This window comes from Pogona vitticeps, chromosome 2 (assembly GCF_051106095.1).
Source record: "Pogona vitticeps strain Pit_001003342236 chromosome 2, PviZW2.1, whole genome shotgun sequence".
Classification (NCBI taxonomy): Eukaryota; Metazoa; Chordata; class Lepidosauria; order Squamata; family Agamidae; genus Pogona; species Pogona vitticeps.
In genome coordinates this window covers 56,990,862-57,008,868 of record NC_135784.1, presented here as the reverse complement: position 1 = coordinate 57,008,868, position 18,007 = coordinate 56,990,862, and the positions used below count along the sequence as shown (strand labels likewise).

At 40.1% G+C, this 18,007-nt stretch overlaps 1 protein-coding gene across 1 annotated transcript in view; it reads left to right on the top strand.

The window, feature by feature from the left end:
- PLXND1 (plexin D1) overlaps positions 1 to 18,007 on the top strand; it is a 224,745-nt gene that overhangs the window by 140,566 nt on the left and 66,172 nt on the right. Inside the window, exons 17-20 of the mRNA XM_072989488.2 lie at positions 835 to 925; positions 2,880 to 3,146; positions 4,629 to 4,778; positions 15,943 to 16,057. Coding sequence (XP_072845589.2) covers positions 835 to 925; positions 2,880 to 3,146; positions 4,629 to 4,778; positions 15,943 to 16,057 — 623 coding nt within the window. The remainder of the gene's footprint in view (positions 1 to 834; positions 926 to 2,879; positions 3,147 to 4,628; positions 4,779 to 15,942; positions 16,058 to 18,007) is intronic.

Here is an 18,007-nt window from a genome sequence, read left to right as displayed (position 1 = left end):
GCCCTGACCCGTTCCGGTGGGGCTTGCTTTGTTTGTTTGTTTGTTTGTTTGTTTGTTTCTTGAGTGGGTTTTTTTCCGGCCCTGACATGTTCCAATAGGGCTTGCGTTGTTGTTGTATGTTTTTTTTGTTTGGGTGATTTTTTTCCTTGGCCCCAATACATTCCAATGGGGCTTGCTTTGTTTTTGTTTTGTTTTTAGTTATTTCTTTCCGGCTCCAACACGTTCCGATGGGGCTTGCTTTGTTGTTGTTGTTTGGGGGGGGGGGTTGAAATTTTTTTCCCGTTCGGAATGGATTAATTGTGTTCCAATGCATTCCTATGAAAAATGGTGCTTCGACGTACGACCATTTGGAGTTACGACCATCTTCTGGAACATATTAAGTTTGTAAATCGAGGCACCACTGTATATACAGAAGTTTTAGCAGTACAAACCAGCAGCATGACAGCATGACATTCATTAGAAGAGATCCTACATCTTCTCCACATGTCCACGCAGTTATACACATGCACATTTGCATATAGCCAGTCAGTAAGGACATTGCATCACCCCAGACACTACTTCATTTAATACACATACTGCATGACTCAGCATTTTGCACACCTGTCAAATATGGCTGCTGATTATCATAGGCCTTGTTCTGCCTCAGTGTGAAAATTATCCTTGACAAAACAGTTGTGTCAAAGTCCCTTGAGAATGATTGCTAGTCATCATGGCATCAGTTGATACTGTAGTAAATCCTTTATTCAGAGTTGGTTCACTTACCATATTTCATTAATGATATATGCTCTATTCCTTGTCTGATGGCTTTCTGTTCTGTTTGTTGTCATTTGAAAGTGGAGGCCGAATCATTACTGTGGAAGGAAATGGCTTTTTGATGGCTCAGAATGTATCTATGGTAGTTCACACTATTGGGAAAGAACAAACGGTAAGTCTAAGTCCAAGTATCATAAGAAAGGAAAGAACGAAATGGTTAGAAAAGCAAAGTAGAATAGAATAGAAGATGGGTAAAGGATGCACTACTGCGATTCCTAGATTATGATTATCTTAATCCATTTCAATGTGACTTCAGACTTGACTATGGGAAGGAGACAGCTTTGGTCACTTTGGTAGATGACCTGCACCAGAAACTGGATGTTGGAGTACAGACAGACAGACATACAGACAGACAGAATTGTCAAATAATACAGTGGTACCTCGCTAGACGACAACCTCGTAAAACGACAAATCCACATGAAGATGAGGTTTTGCAGTCACTATAGTGATTTGCAAAACAGTCATTCCTATGGGGGATTTTCGCTGGATGGTGATTCGGTTCGTGCTTCGCGGCCCTTTTGTTCACAAGACAACAATTTTTACAGCTGATCAACGGCTCTGCAAAATGGCTTCCCTGTGTTTTCAGGACCCATGCTTCGCAGGATAGCCATTTTAACAGCTGATCGGCGCTCTCAAAATGGCTTCCCTATGGGCGATCTTCGTGGGATGAGGACTATTTTCCCCATTGGAATGCATTAAATGGGTTTCAATGGGGAATCGCATTTCACATGACGATGATTTCACTAAACAGTGATTTCTATGGAAAGGATTATCATCGTCATGCGGGGCATCACTGTATATGAATTGATCTTAAGAACCATTTGTTTTAATGGAACATAAGCCTGCTTGTTGAGGTGGGAGATTCATAGCCATTTCCAACTTTCATGTCAATCTGATGTCGGCATTTTTGTTTCTTGTGAAATGTTTTATGTACAATGGGTAGTTTATAGGTTTTAGTTTGGCATTTCAGTTTGTGCTCCGTTGGAATGTACCTCTCCCCTACTTAAAACTACTTTGACTGGCATTCATTGCTCATGCTTAGAGTTTGGCCTAGTACAACATGGAGAATCACGTGGGCATTTTCCTACAGGTCAGATTATGTATTAAAATGTCTGCCCTGCCCTTTATCCAAAGGCACAGGTTTGGTATACCATTGTTATAATTTTTCTTATGGTTCTCAGCAACTCAGTGGTCTTAGGAGGACAAGATTCTCCTGAGACATATTTAGTGTCTGCTGGATGTATTCTATGGTCTAAGGCTCCATGTTCTTTGAAACCATTTCAGTTATTATTTCTGTCCAAAAAAACAAATATTTTCCCAGTGAATTTTGATTTCTCAACTCTGAACATTTTTCTTTGGTTAACACTTTTGTGATTAGAAATTTTGGTTATTTTCCTTTTCAAGAGTGTTTTCTTCTTTTTCCCTCCAAGGATTCTGCAGTTTTCATGATGGTGTACAATGATCATTGGTGTTCCAAAAACAGTCTGTGTAGGGGTGGAGGAGGCTTATGCAGAGTGACGGGCTGCCTTTGTCTACCTGTAACCACTTTTAAACTTACCTTAAGAGGATGCCCAGCAAAGTTTTGCCATTCATTTTTGGAACATTCATTTATCATTTTTCTGCACTGCGCACTGATGCATGCCTGAAGAAGGGATTTTTAATCTATGAAAGCTTGTATTGTTTGATTTTTTTAGTGGTCTAATAGAAGTATCCCTTTTTAAAACATTTCTTGTGTAATGACCATACAGCTTCCTTTGTTTGTTTGGTTGGGGTTTTTTTAATGATCAGAAAGATGCAAAGTTTGTAAAACTGAGTTTCCATTCAAACTTTCCAACCAAGAAGGATTCTGAATGATCTGCTTTTAAGTAAGTTAGTGGATGCTTGTGTATCCTCTTTTACAGCTCCTAAATCAGCATGGTGTAATGTCACAGAAATCTTCTTCTACTCAGGCAGAACATTGATGCCCTCTGTTAACTGATTCAAGTCTTTTGTTGCTGCCTTTTAATGATTTTTGTTCATCTGTATCTGTATCTGTATTTGATATACATGCTTTCTCCTGCTTTCAGAACTGTAAGGTTCACTCCGACACTATGATTACCTGCCCCTCTCCAGCTGCCTCCAACCTCACTGGGAGCAAGCCAACATCTGTGGATTTTTACATCAATGGACGGCTGTATACTGATGACAGCCTTTTTCTCTTCGAACACCCTGAGGAGGCCATACATATTAGCAAGTTCCTCTTGGAATACTATCCCGATCCCCAGTTCTTCACAGCGAAAAAGGAAAAATGGATCAAACATCATCCTGGAGAGCCCTTGACACTAGTCATACATGTAAGGATGCAATACATATGAAGCATGCTCTGTGTGTATATTGGAATTTTCTTTGGAATTAAAATAATTTTTTTGTTGAGACCTTTTCAATGTCCCTTAAGGACATATTGGTAGACTGACCAATGAGTAATTAAGGGAGAGAAATGACTGTATAAGAAATAATGTTTTAAAAACCTCATGATAGTGAAACTCCCCAGATTAAAAAAAAACAGGCAAACAGTTATTTGAGCCTTCTTAAATGTAATTGATGTGATGCTGAAATGAAAGAAAAACCAATTTTCTGTATCTGATAAACAAGTTTCACAGTTATGTAAAAATTTGCACAGGCTAGTGATGTGAGGCCAAGTTACACATTTTCTGAACAAGGCAGATAGAAAAAAAGTATTTGACATTTGTATTCCTGTTTCTTGTGCATTCATATTATGCCAGCCATTCATATAATATAAAGACTGGGTGCTTGGTTCTGTGTCTTGTTCTGTTTCTTGGGCTAGTCAGATCAGTTTTTTTAAAAGCGGAGGAAAGAAGAGCAATACTTATTCGTGAAATTCTTTATAGTTTCCAATGGAGGGACTATATATATGGAGTAGAACTGAATGAGGAGGAATACCTAGCCTTGACTGGGACCTCACAAAATTTCAGCTAGCTATGACAGTTCAGAGGCAGCTAGCTGCTGTATATATAATGACATGTACAGATTAAGAGATACTTATGAGAAGGAGGACCTGACTCATAGTCCATGAAATACCCATAAAATTTAGATATGTGGTTGAAAACTGCCCACATCACTCTTTCAAAAGCCCAAGAATAGGAGAAACAACGGACAAAAGAATAAAGAACATTTGGTGGGAGGAAAGGAGGTTGAAAAATCATGCTTAAAAAGAACCCCCTTGCACTATTCTGGCAGTTTCTTGTTACATAAAGAAGGAAATGTAGCCAAAGTAGAACTTGAATGACTTGGACAAGAAACAGTGCTGTATGGAGGCTTTAATGTACAGTAGACTGTACTTGCGGAGTACTTCAAAAGCATTGTATAATGCACTCAGCAGTGAGCAATTGGAGCACCTTCTCACTTCTTACTCATCCAGTTTTGTATTTGGACTTATGAGTATTTTTAATCAGATATCATTTGGTGTACTAAACCAGGAGAAGATGAAAGGCACTGTTCCCAAGCATTTAAGGCTTTTTGGCTCTGTTGCTTTCCATCCCGGGAGTTGGGAAGGAGCTGGAAACACTTCTTGTTTTTCTCTTCATCTCCATCACATCCAAAATAGGAAAGCAGGGAATGCAAAGAGGGTGGTTTATTTCCTGTCTGCCTTGGAAGAATACAGGATGCCTGCTGGATGCTTTGGCGTCAATAACATTATTTCAGAAATGTTGGGACTATTTAAGCTTTCTAGAATTGGCCAGTATAAAGAGACTAAGGTCTGTTGATGGGCACATCACTTGTTCTTGTTCTTGTTTTCCCCCTCCCCTCATGATTAGAAAGAGCCTGACAACCTTGGACTGGAAAGCAATGAATATGAAGTTAAAATTGGCCTTATTTCCTGTGAAATCCAAATAGTTTCAGACAAAGTTATTCACTGTTCAGTCAATGAATCTTTGAGCACCTCGGAAAGACAACTCCCTGTTACGGTAAGCAGAAGAAACACAAAAGCATTTGCTATGTATTTGATCTGTTTTATATCTCATTCCATTCTTGTGGCATCATAAAACTTGGCTTTAGTCACAGTGCCCAGGAGTTTCAACCCCCCCCCCTTTTTTTTAAGAAGATAAAGAACAAGTTTTAATGTTTAAGAAAATTATGTTTGTTTGTTTGTTTGTTTATTCTATTTGTACCCCACCTATCCGGTCAATACGACCACTCTTTAATTATCATTAAAGGTCAGAACTTTTCAGGATAGCAGGGTTAGTCAGTTTCAGCAAAAAGAATAAAGAGTTTTGGTTGTTCTGGTTTTTCAGGCTCTTTGGCTGTGTTCTGAAGGTTGTTCTTCCTGACGTTTCGCCAGTCTCTGTGGCCGGTATCTTCAGAGGACAGCACTCTGTGCTCTGGTGTAGTTGGCTTGGGAGTGCAGTATTTATGGCTGTGAGATAGGCTTTTGTCTTTTCCTGTAGATGGGTGATTAGTGTGTATTGTTGTGCTAAGGGGAGTTTTGTTGATAATGCAGTTAGATAGGAGTTTCTGTAAGTTTCCTGGTTGTAGAAAAGACTTCCCTTTATTTAAGTTAAGGACGAATTGTGTATACTCGGTGTGTTGTTCTAGATCAGTTGTGTCATTCTTAGAACTCTGTCCAGATTTGGGGAAAACTTCTAAGACCAGGCAGTGGCTAGTTTCTAGCCAGCCCTCATAGCAATGAGCAACACATAGGTAATTGCAAAATCTATAAGTTTTCAAGCTGACATTTGCTTGTGAAGTGGGACTTCCTGTTTTTCTCAGTGCAGCTCCCATAGCACCCTGTAAATCTGCACTACAAGATTGGAAGTCGTTTTTGAGAAGATTTAGAGGTGGACATGTGGGCAGTTGCAGGGAGAAGAGAACATTTTTATTCCCCTTAGCACAATCTTATAGTTTACTACTGCTTATTTGCATAGAATTTGCAACCTGCCATTGGATTCAATGTGTTTGGCAATTTTTCTGTTCTTTACAGGCTTTATCTATTTCAGTCTTTCTACTATTTTTAGTCTTACTTACTTACTCACTTACTTACTTACTCACTTACTTATATTTTTATCCCACCCAATTAGTAGCTAGGCTACTACTCTGGCCAGCTAACAAAATGACACATAGTCATAAACAACAATAAATATGATAAAAACAATAAAACAACAGTGAAAAATAATGACAGGCAGGTGGCAGAAGGGATACATAAGATTACATAATTAGTGGCTAACTATTGAAAGGCTTGGGGAAAACAACCAGGTCTTCAGTGACCTCCTAAAACCCAGGAGGGATGGGACCAGTTGTACCTCTGGTGGCAGGGAGTTCCAAAGTGAAGTGGCAACCACAGAGAACGCCCAGTTTCGAGTGATTGATTTCTGGGCCTCCCTTGAGGTGGCCACTTGGAGCTTCCCAATATGAGATTTAAAGCTATAAGGAACTTCGTGTCAAGATAGGGCTGAAGGTGTGCGATCCGCCTCAGCTGGTAAAAAGTGGACTTGGCCATGGCTGAGATCTGGTTCTCCATTGGGAGGGCCTGGTCCAACAGCACACGAACCTGATATCGGTTACAAACCTGATCCTTCAGGGAGAGTGTGACCCCATCAAGACTAGGCAGACTACCACTGAGTTGATCAGGGGTCCCTCCTAACACCAGGACCTCTGTCTTATCTGGATTCAGTTTCAACCTGTTAGTCCTTGCCCAATCCATAATGACAGCCAGGCAATGCTCCAGGGTTCAGAAAGCTTCCACTGCTGAGGAGAAGGAGAGATAGAGTTGTGTGTCATCTGCATTCTGATGACAGCAAACTCAGAAACTCCAGATGATCCCTCCCAGCGGTCCCATATAGATGTTGAACAGGATAGGGGAGATGATGGACCCTACATTGCAGTACCCAAGGGGGCGAAACAGCCTCCCTCAACTGAACCCTCTGGTACCAGCCTCGAGGAAGGATCAAAACTATCACTGTCATCCAAGAACATCTGCAACTTCAACCTTATAATGTACTGCTCTTAGTGTTACGTATGTTGCCATGAAGGGCAGTCTTAAAATTAATGGACCAGTAAAGAAGAATGTCGGTGGGTTTTAGCTGGGAATGCAAGTAATATGTTCATTGAACAGTTGTCTCCTTTTCCATGAGAAATGGATAGCAGCAGCTATCCTTTATATGAGCGAAGTCAAAGAGATATGCTGAGGAATACCACGGGTGGGTTTGCACTTGCTCCATGTGTCTTCTGATCTTATTATCTGGGGTGTTATCATATTTAGCCCCTTCTGAACTGTGACTCAGACTGAAGCCTATTTGCTATACCCTGGGTAATGTTTCTTTGTCAGTGTAAAATGTGATTCTCCATGAGACAGAACCTTGGCAAGAAGCAAAGGGAGAGGGAGAAGGAGAGAATGAAGAAAGACATAGGTTACCTTTCAGGCCATGAGTAACTAAAGCACACTGATGACAGGCATATAGTATCATGTCCAATTAAGAAGTAACTGGTTCTGCCAAGGATAAGTATATTAAATAAAAGCAAAGTTGCATAGAGGATTTGGTCTCTTCCCAAGTGACAGAAAGATGGTGTTAAATTATCGGCACAATCTATCATCTACTGTAATTTTTTTTTACTTTAAAAATGCTTGGTCTTCATCTGCTTTTGTATAATCAGTATGGTAATTCTCAGCACTTTAATGTGAACTGGCATTCTTGCTGTAGCGCTCAGTAGGGCAGCTAAGGGCTAAGCAGATGTGAGGGATTATATTATAATCAAGAGACATGTATGGGGGTTGTTGTACATTCTAGCCAGCTCCTGCCTTCGAAAAATCAGTTATCAGGGTTGACTTCCTAGGGTCAATTTACATGTGAGACTAAATGGGTCATTGGGAACTTCGTCAGATGTTAGAATTTTCATATTGTATTTTAAATACATTTATTTAAATGTCCCCTTCCAATTTTCATCAGACGTACAGCAGGTTGGCGGGGAGGGCTTCATTCTCCAGCTATTAACCTGATTAATATCTGCTCACCCTTCGCGGTGACGAGGCTTAGGGACAAATCTCCCAGAGTGCCTGCAGAAACTTTTCTAACCTAACAGCCACGGGAGAGGTGGGGGTTATCATTGATAGTGGAAGGATGAAACCTTTCCATTGCGGGGGCTGTGAACCTGGTGAAAAAAGAGGGGGTAAGGATTCTCCCCATGCATGTTGTCCAAGTGAGGATCTTGCTGTTGAATTTTTAAAAACATATGGGGGGGGGGAGAATACACTTACTGTCATCTCCAGTTTTACCTTTCCCTGCCTGTCAGGTTGATGGAAGTGGTTGTGTAGCCCTCGAAAAGTTGTATTCTCAGGTCTCAGTCTCCCACCCTGGGAGGTTTTCATCCTCTGTCAAAACTTTCTTTGATGTGATGATTTCCATTTGTGGTTTTATGAGCTTTTATTACCATTTTACCAGACTGTGTCTCTAATTCTACTGCTTTCTCTGTAGTTTCTTTTATTTTCTGGAATAGTGTTTGGTTTCTCAGGAGTAACTTTAAAGCTGTTCACAGTCCAAGACAGGTGGAGATATTCTCTCCAAGGCTGGACAACCTACAGTTTTCTCTCTTTTTTGCCTGCTCCCCGAACCCCGGTGATTCTTTTTTCCAGTAAATGTGTTAATATTAAATTGACAGCCATATGTAGTTTTTTTTAACTGAGGGAGAAGTTGTCTCTTAGGACCTTAGAAACCTGTAGACAAACCATGCCTAGAACTAGAGTATTTCACAAATGGGGAACAGAATATTCACAGGAAACCAGTGCTTCTAAATACTGCATTGGAGAAGTTAGTGCTCTTTAGTTGTTTTCAGTCTTTATAAACAAAATTCCGTTCCAGAGAAAGACAGAAGCAGGAATATCAGGACCCTGAATTTCCTGACCCGTTGTTAAAGAGGGCTATAAAATGAGAAAATTCCATCTTCAGTAGGAACTTTTGAAAAAAAAGGATGATTTTTTAAAAAAATCAAGGGGGTTTGTGACCTGATTTTATAGACTATGCAGGAAACAACAAATTGCCTTATCCTGAAAAGTGGGTATCAGTTACATTAGTCGCTTGTCATTTTAGCAGCCTGTTTATCTCCAGGCTAGATGTACACATCAAGGATGTATTGCAGTGTTGTTGATAAACTTGAGTGATTTCTAAAGGCTTTGGCAGGTCATAATGTGAGCCAGGCATATGACCCAGGGGCTCCGTATTTTGGAACAATGTATGCCTTATCCCAGAGCACATAAACACATAGCTGCTGTTCCTTGAAAGAGGTTTCCTTGCAGAAAATGCACAATCTAAGTAGGAGAGATGTTTTTCAGACAGACTACTTCACCAGAGCTTGGAAATGTAACTTTTAAAACTAGAGCTCCTAGAATTCTCAAACAGCACAGCCAGGGATTCTGAGAGCTGCCATCCAAAAGGAAAAGGGAAAATTAATGTTTACAAAATCTTATTCTCACACACTGAAGCCAAGGCTGAATTACATCACTTTTCTGAAGAAAAGAAAAGAAAAGCATGCTACGTATATATCGCACCCTACGTTCAAAACACTCTCTGGGCTGTTTTCAATTTTAGTTATGCCCCTCCCCAGCAAGCTGGATATTCAGTTTACCAGCGTCACAAAGATGGAAGGCTGAGTGAACCTCAAGCTGGCTACCTGGGATTGAACCCAGAATTTTGGCTGGAGTACTGCAGTTTAACCACTATACCACAAGGCTACTGCCAAAATTGCTTGCTCTTCACACAGTTTCAATTATTTGTTGGCCCTTCGCAATTCACTTCAAAGAGGGTACAAGCTCCTTACACCTTAAAAGATTTCCATGGGCTTGCTTCACCCTATCCTTTCCCCATCGTTTCCAAAAATATCCCTATTGATTGTTGTGGGTTTTTCAGGCTCTTTGGCCATGTTCTGAAAGTTGTTCTTCCTGACATTTCACCAGTCTCTGTGGCCGGCATCTTCAGAGGAACAAGAGTAGGAACTCTGTCCATGCTCTGTTGAGTTCCTACTCCTGTTCCTCTGAAGATACCGGCCACAGAGACTGGTGAAACATCAGGAAGAACAACCTTCAGAACACAGCCTAAGAGCCCGAAAAACCCACAACAGCCATCAGGTCCCGTCCATGAAAGCCTTCGAGAATACAATATCCCTATTCATTATTTTCAGTTTATCAGCTCTAACCTTCTCAGGCTTCCTGCTGTATTAAATATTCTTTTCCCTTGTGTTTGGAATTCATTCAAAGAATATTTGGGTGAAACCATCACCAGATCCCTGTGGAAAAAGCTATGTTTGCCATGAACCCATCAATTTAATCTCTTCAGGACAAGCTACATGTTGGGATTATTTTACATGCTTTCTAATGAGCCCCTCCTTTTCTGAGGGGAAAAAAACACAGTAAAGTGGAGTCAGAATTGCATTGTGGAATAGGAGGTAACTCAATCTTCCAAATCTCCATTTTCCTGCAGAAAAATTCCACTGCCACTCTAGCCACCATTTCCCCTGAAGATGCTCTATGTTCAGCTTCAAGGACAGAATTAGTTCAGGTGGATTTGGGCAAGGAGAAAGGGATTAACCTAATGTCAAAACACCTTCGTCTAAACCCTAATCTAGATTGAGGCTTTATATATCTGCTTCTTCTCCAGGAATTGTTCAGTGCTGATTGCTGCCCAATGTCAGTTTTTTTAATCTTTAGTCTTCATATCTAAATGACAATCTTAAAATGCATGTGATTATATTCACATTTTTTCATCTCTCACTATACTTGCCTTTCTTGCCCCTCTTTTATTGTCCTTTTCTTCTCTCCTCCACCATGAAAATTTAGATTCCAACCTTGATAAAAGCATGTTTGTTTTTGCATATGATATCTAGCTACCTACATGATTGATGCTAACAATAATAATAATAGTTACAGTAATCCAAAAGATGGACTACAGTGTAGAATTTGGAATTTTGCACTTTACAGTAATATCAGTTCAGGGTAAGCTGGCAAGAACTTCTTAAAAATCAAGCGTATGAAACTGAAACTTTTCACTGCAGTTTCCTTAGACAAAGCATGTGAAACCTCAAGATACTGGCTGCTACATTCCCACCATTATTTTATGTTGAAAACTTTGGCAAAGTTTGTTACGAGTTTAAGAATATTTGCATAATTGTGTTCTGTATCTAATTGTGTTCTGTATCTAAAGTCTTTAATTTTTTAGATTTAAAATTAGTGTACATTTCTTTTTCTGCTCTAAGTGAAAAGTCTTTAAAAATGGGACATGTGAATTATATGTTTGTTTATAAAAGAAAAGACTTTAAAAAGTAGGGACTCAATAGGCGTTTCTCTTGACAAATATGACAGGGTTATCATGTCACAAAATAACATTTTGAAGCACATGGCAAATATCAGAACCAGCTGATTTGTGACAACATTTGAAAGGAAATAAATTGCACCAGGGAAGTTCCCAATGACAGTTCTGATGAATTAGTTTACACACAGCTAAATTGTATTTGTAAACACAGAGCCTAACATCTTGGATAGGGACGGGAGGCATTTTACTGTCACAAGGCACATGGGACTATGTTGAATGACACTTCTAGTTGCATGGATGTCTTAGGATCAAATATCCTTTATTTTATTTTTGGTTGGTTGCTATGATGTGGAATTTCTGGCTGTTCCTAGTAATCTCTGCTGAGGTTATCATCTATTCACAGAGTCTTGTAGTCAAGTTACAATTGAATTTGCAAAGAACTGGTACCATCCCCCTTTCACCATCTCTCCCTCCTTCTCTTTATTTCTCTCTTTCTCCCTCACTCCTTCCCTTTCTCTCTCTCTCCCTCCCTTCCTCCCTCATTTCTATCTCTTCGAAAAAGTGTAATTGACATTTGGATATATTCTTAGTTCTTTGGGCAATTTATTCCTCCATTGGTTATATGTTTAAGCTTCCCATCACTAGATTTTCCCCTGAACAGCAGTTAAGTTCCATAATATAGAGATGATGAAGAAGGAGGTAGCCTATAATGGCATTGAAAGATGTCAGGAATTTGTGTATTTTATTTCATTTTATTTTATATACTACTTTCTCCTAATGAAGATACCCAAGGAAGCTTAGAAAACAAATTCTGAAACAGCTAAAAATGTAATACTGTACCCTGTTTCCCCGAAAATAAGACCTAACCTGAAAATAAGCCCTAGTATGATTTTTCATGATGCTCGTAATACAGTGGTGCCCCGCATAGCAAGGTTAATCCGTTCCGGATTAACCTTCGCTATGGGAAAACATCGCTATGCGGAACGGGGAAATCCAAATGGGCACAAAACTCACAGTTCAGCGAAGTTTCCCCATAGCGGCAGCCATTTTCGCACCCTCGGTAAGCGAGGGCAGGGCGCGAAAACACTGCACGTGGCCATTTTGGGTCATCCGGCGGCCATTTTGGAACCACCGAACAGCTGATCGCCCGACATCGCAATGCAGTTTCTGCCCATTGGGACCGTCGGTATGCCTTCGCATTAGCGATCCCAAAAAAGGGATCGCTATGCGAATTCGTCGTTATACGGTGTGCTCATTAAGCGAGGCACCACTGTATAAGCCCTTGTTGTTGTTTAGTTGTTAAGTCATGTCCAACTCTTCGTGACCCCATGGACCAGAGCACGCCAGGCCCTCCTGGCATTGAATAGGAATACCGTTGTCGTCTAGTAGTTTAGTCGTCTCCGACTCTTCGTGACCCCATGGACCAGAGCATGCCAGGCCCTCCTAGCTTCCACTGCCTCCTGTAGTTGTGTCAAATTATAGGAATATACTAGCACCATATTCTGAGTTCTCTCCTACAGAAGAACTGAAATCACTGCAAAAAAAGGTCCTTCAAGTCCATCCCAGGAAGATAAGCCAGAAGGCTACTGTGAAGAATGAGCCAGAAGACTACTGCGAAAGCTGCTAGAGATCCTGCAGACCAACAAGAACACATTTTAATCATTCCTCCCTTGAAGGCTTTGAGTTACAGTGAGTTGAAACTTCTCTCCATGACAATGGAACTGCAGAGAATTCATCCACCCTCAATCGTTGTACAGAAAAAAATAGACTCAGACTGTGCCTTGCACAAGTAAGGCCAGATACCTCTTTGGACAGACCTATAGTTGTCAAAGAAGATGTGAAGTTCTGAGTCACTCCTGATAAGGCTGTCTCCGAATAGACATTGGAATCCTTTGCCACAAGTTGAGGAATCTGTGGCAAACAATCCCTGAAATGTACTTGGCTCGCTCTGGATAGGATACTGTTGTGTAGCACAATGGGTGATATACTAACAATCCCTATACATTCCTACGTACCCACCTTCAGATACACACTCAAACCCACCAAACTGGTGGAATGTGACACGCAGTGAAAAGATGGAATCCCAGTAGGCCACCTGCTCCCTGTCCCTCAGGTCTTGCTGGCTGCTGCTGCTGCACAGAGGACCCATGTGGGCAGAGCAGAGAAAGGTAACCTTGACACACACACACACACACACACACTTTATCCAGCCTGGTCTCTTGTTCCCAAACCTTCTCGACTCTCCAAGCTGTCACTAATTCATCAGCAGTTTCTAATCCCAATGTTTTCCTCAGTCCATTTTAAAACAGCTAAATAACTGCAGTAGCTACTGGCAAATTATTTTTGTGTTCAGGGGAATTGTAGAGCTGTATGCTCAATGAAAGGCTCAGGTGTTTTCCTGGCTGCATTGTAGAAAAGCATATATATCACACACACAGTCACTTGTGGAACTGCTGGATAGCTCAGTGGTTTAGGTCTCTGGCTGCAAAGCCAGAGGTTGGGAGTACGATTTCTCTCTTTGCCTCCTTGACAGGGGCTGCAGACGATGATCCATAGGGTCTCTTCCAGCTTTGCAGTTCTAACATGATGATGATGACGATAGAAGGTATGCCACTCCCCACCATTGGCAGTCTAGTCACAAGGCATCTATGACATCATACCCATTATAAGAAGGTGTGATTTTGATTTGGGCCACAGGCAACATTCCCTATAATTTTCTGCCAGCGCCGGATGGGGATCCCGCCCCACCGGGCACATGGTTCTGTTCGCAAGCAAAACCAAATGGGCAGCAACACTGGCTGAGGGTGCAGGGCACTGATGCAGCACTGCACAGACATGCACCCACATAGCTTAGAGAGAATGTTGGCTATGAGCAATGCCTCTAGGGATGTATAAATAGAATATTTAGAACCTCTTGACATTGTCTGACAAAATAGAAATGCTCTGAGTGATGCAGGTGATATAGAATGAGAATTGTCATAACTTTCTAAACTTGACTTTATTCATATCCACGTTTTCCAGTTACAGACTGCTTTTCACACCCCCCATCTAATTAATACACAAAATTTTATTCATAATTAATTCATAAAACTATATTCACAATTTAAAATGCTATGTGTGTTTTCGTTCTGTTCCATATCAGATGTCTGAAAGATGTAAAATGCGAATTATGTTACAAAACACAGTTTGAGTATTGTTGTGCATTACAGATGTTATTGTATTGCTCAAGGAGAAAGCTGGCACTGTAATCTTGTTGCAAAAATGAATCAATTGGCTCTGAATAATTCTCCCTCAGGGCAACTGAGTGAGGGCTGTATTTGCTACTTAAAAGACCTTCGAAGTCATGCATTAGGGATGTAAATCTTTGCTTATTTCATTCTCATGGATGAGATAAAAAAATTCAAATTTTCTCCTGTTGGGTAAGAGTATGACAGCTTTTCCTTCCTTTTTAGCATTTCAGCACTTCTGTTGCAAAAAAATTGTGGAGGTGCTTTTCTTCTTAACAGTGATTTGTTTTAAAAAACCATATCATTCGCATAAACCTTGTTAGCGTTCTTTTAGCGCAAATCACAGGTTAGCAGAGTAATTCGCAGTCCAGGCAGTCCAGAAATAACTCACACACACTCCAGCAGCATTTCCTCCACCAACGTGTATTTACAGAGTATAGTATTTACAGCAGTCTGGCAGCATAACGTGTAACAGCCATCTCAAGCAGGAAGGATACATTGTCTGTACAACTCACACCTATATACATATACAGGACCAATCAGATTACATGTTGCATCATCCATGAGTTGCATCATCCATGAGTTGCATCAGCACTGCTGAGTCATCATGCCTCAGTTTTAACACATCTGTTCATTATGGCTTCTCATTAATATACTCCATTCTGCTCAGGCCTGTAATTTTACTTGACAAATCTTACATCTATTGCAGAATACAAGACTTTTAAATAAACTGCAAGTTTTTGACTCATCAAACACAGGGGTTTGTGGGGTGGTCTAATTCTGTTGGAAGCAAAAAAAGTCGTGGTCTTTTAATTCTTGTGTAGAAGCAAAATCTTATAGTGACTGACTGCCTTCCCTTTAAACTGGTGTGTGTGTGTGTGTGTGTGTGTTCAGAAGGCATAGTATGTTTATGTATTTTTACATCAATTTCTATTATAATTTTCAGTTTAAAATACCAAAGTAGATTATAAGTTAACATATGTTGTGTCTTTGAGATAACCTCTAAATTTAATGCTTCCCCTGAATTTTTACTCTGTCCTGCTGTTTTCTGTTGGGGACATATATATTTCACTTTCATTCATGGACATGACATTGAGTAGACCAGATAGGTGGGGTATAAATCAAATAAATAAATAATGAAATGAAATGAAAGGGCACTGATGCTTTTTAGAATAAGCTTAGTGGACGGAGCACACCTGAGCAAGTTCTTAACAGTGATTTTTTTGAGAGCAAGAATATAAACTATAGTCTTCCAGACTTAAGTTTAAACAGTCCAGGCTAGCAGATTTCATAGAAGTTCTACTTCTACATTAATACCCATATGATTACTACCTATATGTGTGGAGACCATCATACTTCAACCCATGCTCTTTCATACATGGGTGCATAATACAGCAGATTTGACAACTACCAGCAGACCTAACAATGCCAATAAAAATAAGTCTTGCTACTAAACTACAGGATTGTGATTTACTGAGTATTACAGGTCCAGAAATGATATAATTTGCTAAGCTCATTTGTCTGTGCAGAGCATCCCTCCCCTGATTTCTGTACTGCATTTATCTTGTCATTAAATAATCTGGTGATGGTTCCTTCCTGTTCTTTCTTAGATCCAAGTTGGGAAATTCAATCAAACAATTGCTATGTTGCACCTTGGAGGAAGCGAGACGGCTATCACTGTTTCCATTGTCATCTGTAGTATCTTACTTCTGCTCTCAGTCGTAGGTAAGAGGCAAAGTCTTACTTTTCGTTGATGGCTTCCTATAAGCAAGCATTTTCTAAACACAAGAGATTCCAAAGATTTAGTTATATAATCCTCTTTTCAGCTAGAAATAAATACTGTATAAGCTTTCAAAATGAATATTTCCATAGTTTGAAAGTTGGACTCAAGAAGATTACTGTCTATAATACTGAAATGGAACAAAGCTAAACACCGAAACACAAAGAATGAAGCAGAACCAGTCTTAGGTATTTTGGTGCTCTGGCAAAGTATTGGACTTATGATTTTTTCTTCTTCCTCCATGTAGCTCTGAAACTTGGGAGTCCATTTGAGCAATCCCAATTCAGTCTTTTTTATCTCATGTTCTGCAAGCTATGCTGCACCCTTGCTAGTATTTTCCACATACACAAAAATACAGTACCCTGTGAAGTCTGTTCTGCTTACTGGCCCAAAATATGTATCTACTTTTACTAGACTGTTCCTGATGCTACTGGAATTGCTTCTTTTCTTGTTGTCTTGAGTACTGGAATTGCTACCTGATGCTACTGGAATTGCTACTTTTCTTGTTGTCTTAAGTAAAGTTTGAAAGCTTTCCATTGATTTTATAGTGCTATGCAAGTATACTGTAAATACAGGTGAAAATCATATTGGATATCTACATGTGTGCAAGACAAGCTGTGGAAATTATTGTGGCTAATGGTGGCTAATTCGATGTAGTGCTAAGCACATGCCAGGTGCATGCTGGTTGTGCAATTAGACACACAATCAGACAGGTGACTGACATGCTAGCAGCACCTCAACAATTAGCTACAGCACCTTCTCACAGTTCTTATGCTTGTGTACATATCCAATGGATGATGGTCATAATTTATTATGTTTTCACTTGGCAGCATTCTGATAGTAAGAATCAAATTACAAATTCCTACTTACACTGTTTTTATTTCAATGCATTTTGTTTCATTCCCTGCACACAATTGTGTTACATGCTACTATGGGCTGATACCAAGTTTACTGCACGAGCCTAATAAAAATGTCTGATTTCTTGCTGTACTAAAAATTAGTATAGTAACAGGGTCTACAAGAGCTTAAACTATGTTCTCAGAGTAACTAAAGTACTCTGGGAACATAGGGTTTGGCTAAAGTCACTGATGCAATTCATATGTAACATTAAAGCAGGACTATGTGACTTCTTGGGATGAGAAGGACTCCCTCTTGCCATAGTTACTGCCAACATTCGGTGGAATTTGCAGCTGGTCTCTCACATCAGAAGATGATAGTGTATCCTTCTGTTCCACAGAGCAGTGTGTCACAGGTTTCTACTGGAGAAAAGGAAGGGTGATACAGTACAAGTATGTCTTTTGACAGTTCTCTCCAGAAAGGTGGATGACAGGGATACAGCTAGGACTGTCTTCATGCACACTTGCATGCCCTTACTTTGAGATCCTTACCAGATGCTCTGATTTCCCCTCTCAAGGTAGGCTCTAGGGAGTTGCAAAGGGTGGCCGTTAGGGAGAAGATAGGTTTAAGGACAGTGTAATGATAATAAACTAAGAAAACAAAAGGAAGCATCTGATATTACTGACTTCATAATTATCCACACACCTCATTACTCTGTGCTTATTTGGTAATGTAAGTTGGACAGACAGACAGACAGACAGACAGACAGACAGACAACACTCACAGATATGCTGCCATCCATGCAAAAAATTTTATTTGACATCCAAAACAGAGTTCCTCAAGTATTACAATAGAACCTGCTTTTCTGCTCAGGAAAATTGAACCTTCTTGATCCTCTAGGAATATTCCCTTTCCATTTGGTTCATGAATAGCAGTTCTCACTGCTGCAAAGAACACCTTTTGCTCCCTTTCTAAATAAATAACATTAAAGCCAGTGCTGTTTCAGTTATTAAACTGCATAACTATCTCTGTCATGACTTTTTACTCTTTTGGATATG